General features: G+C 63.4%; 1 protein-coding gene across 1 annotated transcript; it reads left to right on the forward strand.

Moving 5' to 3' along the window:
• LOC123047381 (2-methylpropanoate--CoA ligase CCL4) lies at positions 1-2,091 on the forward strand. The gene is made up of 2 exons (XM_044470919.1): positions 1-231; positions 374-2,091. The coding sequence occupies exons 1-2, from the start codon at positions 34-36 to the stop codon at positions 1,850-1,852; spliced, it is 1,677 nt and encodes a 558-aa protein (XP_044326854.1). The 5' UTR covers positions 1-33; the 3' UTR covers positions 1,853-2,091.
• The last annotated feature ends 488 nt before the right edge of the window (positions 2,092-2,579 follow it).

The raw sequence follows: 2,579 nt of genomic DNA on the forward strand, positions 1-2,579 counted from the left end.
CTGAAGCTAGCCTCCGCGTCCGATCCGGCGGCCATGGAGAAGCTCGGCGCGAACCCGGCCAACTCCTGCCCGCTCACGCCGCTCGGCTTCCTGGAGCGCGCCGCCACCGTGTACGGCGACTGCCCCTCCGTCGTCTACGGCGGCACCGTCTTCACCTGGTCCCAGACCCACCGCCGCTGCCTCCGCCTCGCCTCCGCGCTCGCCTCCCTCGGCGTCTCCCGCCGCGACGTCGTAAGCACCCACCCGTCCGTCCGTCCCCTAGCTTAATTCTTGATTGCCGCCTCCGTCGTCGATCCCGCCGCGGCAAGGTGAATTTAATTGGATTGAATTGGGCTGGTGCGTGATGGCCGATGCCGTGAATCAACCGCTGCAGGTGTCCGTGCTGCTGCCGAACGTGCCGGCCATGTACGAGGCGCACTTCGGGGTGCCCATGAGCGGCGCCGTGCTCAACAGCATCAACACGCGCCTCGACGCGCGCACGGTGTCGGTCCTGCTCCGTCACTCGGGGTCCAGGCTCATCCTCGTCGACCCGGCGCTGGTGCCGGTGCTCGACGAGGCGCTCCGGCTCCTCCCGCCGGGCCACCCGGCGCCGCGCGTCGTGCTCGTCGAGGACCCCCAGGAGAAGGACTTCTCTCCCGCCCCCGCGGCGGCCCTGACGTACGAGAAGCTGCTGGAGATGGGCGACCCGGAGTTCAAATGGGTCCGGCCGGCCAGCGAGTGGGACCCGATGATACTCAACTACACCTCCGGCACCACGTCGGCGCCCAAGGGCGTCGTGCACTGCCACCGCGGCATCTTCGTGGTCACCATGGACTCGCTCGTCTCCTGGTCCGTGCCGGAGCAGCCGACGTACCTGTGGACGCTCCCCATGTTCCACGCCAACGGCTGGAGCTTCCCGTGGGGGATGGCCGTGGTGGGCGGCACCAACGTCTGCCTGCGCCGCGTGGACGCCGCCGAGGTCTACGACACCATCGCCCGCCGCGGGGTCACGCACCTCTGCGGCGCGCCCGTCGTTCTCAACATGCTGGCCAACGCGCCCGAGGGCGTGCGGAGGCCGCTCCCGGGGAAGGTGCAGATCCTCACAGCCGGCGCGCCGCCGCCGGCCGCAGTGCTGGGCCGCACGGAGGCCATCGGGTTCGACGTCAGCCACGGGTACGGGCTGACCGAGACTGCGAGGCTGGTGCTGTTGTGCGCGTGGAAGGGCGAGTGGAACAAGCTGCCGGCGTCGGAGCGCGCGCGGCTCAAGGCGAGGCAGGGCGTGCGCACCCCCGGCATGGCCGAGGTGGACATCGTGGACGGCGAGACCGGCCGCAGCGTGCCGCGGGACGGCGCCACCATGGGCGAGATCGTGCTCCGCGGCGGGTGCGTCACCATGGGCTACTTCAAGGACGAGGACGCCACCCGGGCGGCGATCCGGGACGACGGGTGGTTCTACACGGGGGACGTGGGCGTGATGCACCCGGACGGGTACCTGGAGATCCGGGACCGGTCCAAGGACGTGATCATCAGCGGCGGCGAGAACATCAGCAGCGTGGAGGTGGAGTCGCTGCTCTACGGCCACCCGGCGGTGAACGAGGCGGCGGTGGTGGCGCGGCCGGACGAGTTCTGGGGCGAGACGCCGTGCGCGTTCGTGAGCCTCAAGGAGGGCGCGTCCGGCGCGGTGACCGCGGCCGAAGTGATCGCCTGGAGCCGGGAGCGCATGCCAGGGTACATGGTGCCCAAGACCGTAGTGTTCCGCGCCGAGCTGCCCAAGACGTCCACCGGCAAGATCCAGAAGTACGTGCTCCGGAACCTCGCCAAGGAGATGGGGCCGACCCGCAGGGGCGTCAGCACCACCACCAGCAAGATGTAGAAGTATATCCAGATAGTGTCGTGGTCATCCTCCTCCTTGGCTTGGATCGGGTGCCCTTTTTAATTGCCGTAGAAATTCAGGGTTGTGTCGTCTTGCTTCGCTTGATCTGCAGCGCCATGGCAAATCGCGTTGGCATGTCTGCTCTGCAGATCAGCAAGCCTGTCTGCTGCAGCTGCAAGATTCTATTATGTGCATGCATGATGCATATCTCCCTGCTGGTTATGTGAAAAATGAGACCACCCTTGTGACTGAAAGTCTGAAACTGACGGTGCACAGGAAGATGCCAATGATAGCCACTGGACTGAGAATTCATTCCAGGGTAGGCCGCCGTCGTTTCGGTAATCTTTCGGCAAATTCGTTGTGGTTGTGCCGTGGAAAAGTGATTTCTTACACTGCAATCATTCATTGGTTAGAAACTTTTTAAGTGGAAGAAACGGGGAGAAAGGTGAATCGGTGCTTCAAGGAATTTGCAGCGCCTTTTTCTTCATCTCTGCTTGGCGTTCAGTTGGATTTGCTTATGCTAATACTTTCGCCGTGTCTCTGTAATTCGCTCATGTCACCGAAACTGAAAAATTCAACTCCATTTCGAGAAGTAAAAAATATCATCCCCATCACGCGTTGCAAAGTAAAAACCAAAAGTTACTGAATGGCGTCAAAGACCCCAATGCGGCGACGCCTGCTTGCATCCTTCGGCCTTTCATATCCAGATTTACATTTTCTCACCCAC

Source organism: Triticum aestivum, chromosome 2B (genome assembly GCF_018294505.1).
Source record: "Triticum aestivum cultivar Chinese Spring chromosome 2B, IWGSC CS RefSeq v2.1, whole genome shotgun sequence".
NCBI classification, from domain to species: Eukaryota; Viridiplantae; Streptophyta; class Magnoliopsida; order Poales; family Poaceae; genus Triticum; species Triticum aestivum.

Coding starts and splice junctions, on each gene's coding strand:
- LOC123047381 (XM_044470919.1), top strand. CDS start 34: ATGGAGAAGCTCGGCGCGAACCCGGCCAACTCCTGCCCGCTCACGCCG. Junction 232..373: donor GCGTCTCCCGCCGCGACGTC/GTAAGCACCCAC, acceptor CAACCGCTGCAG/GTGTCCGTGCTGCTGCCGAA.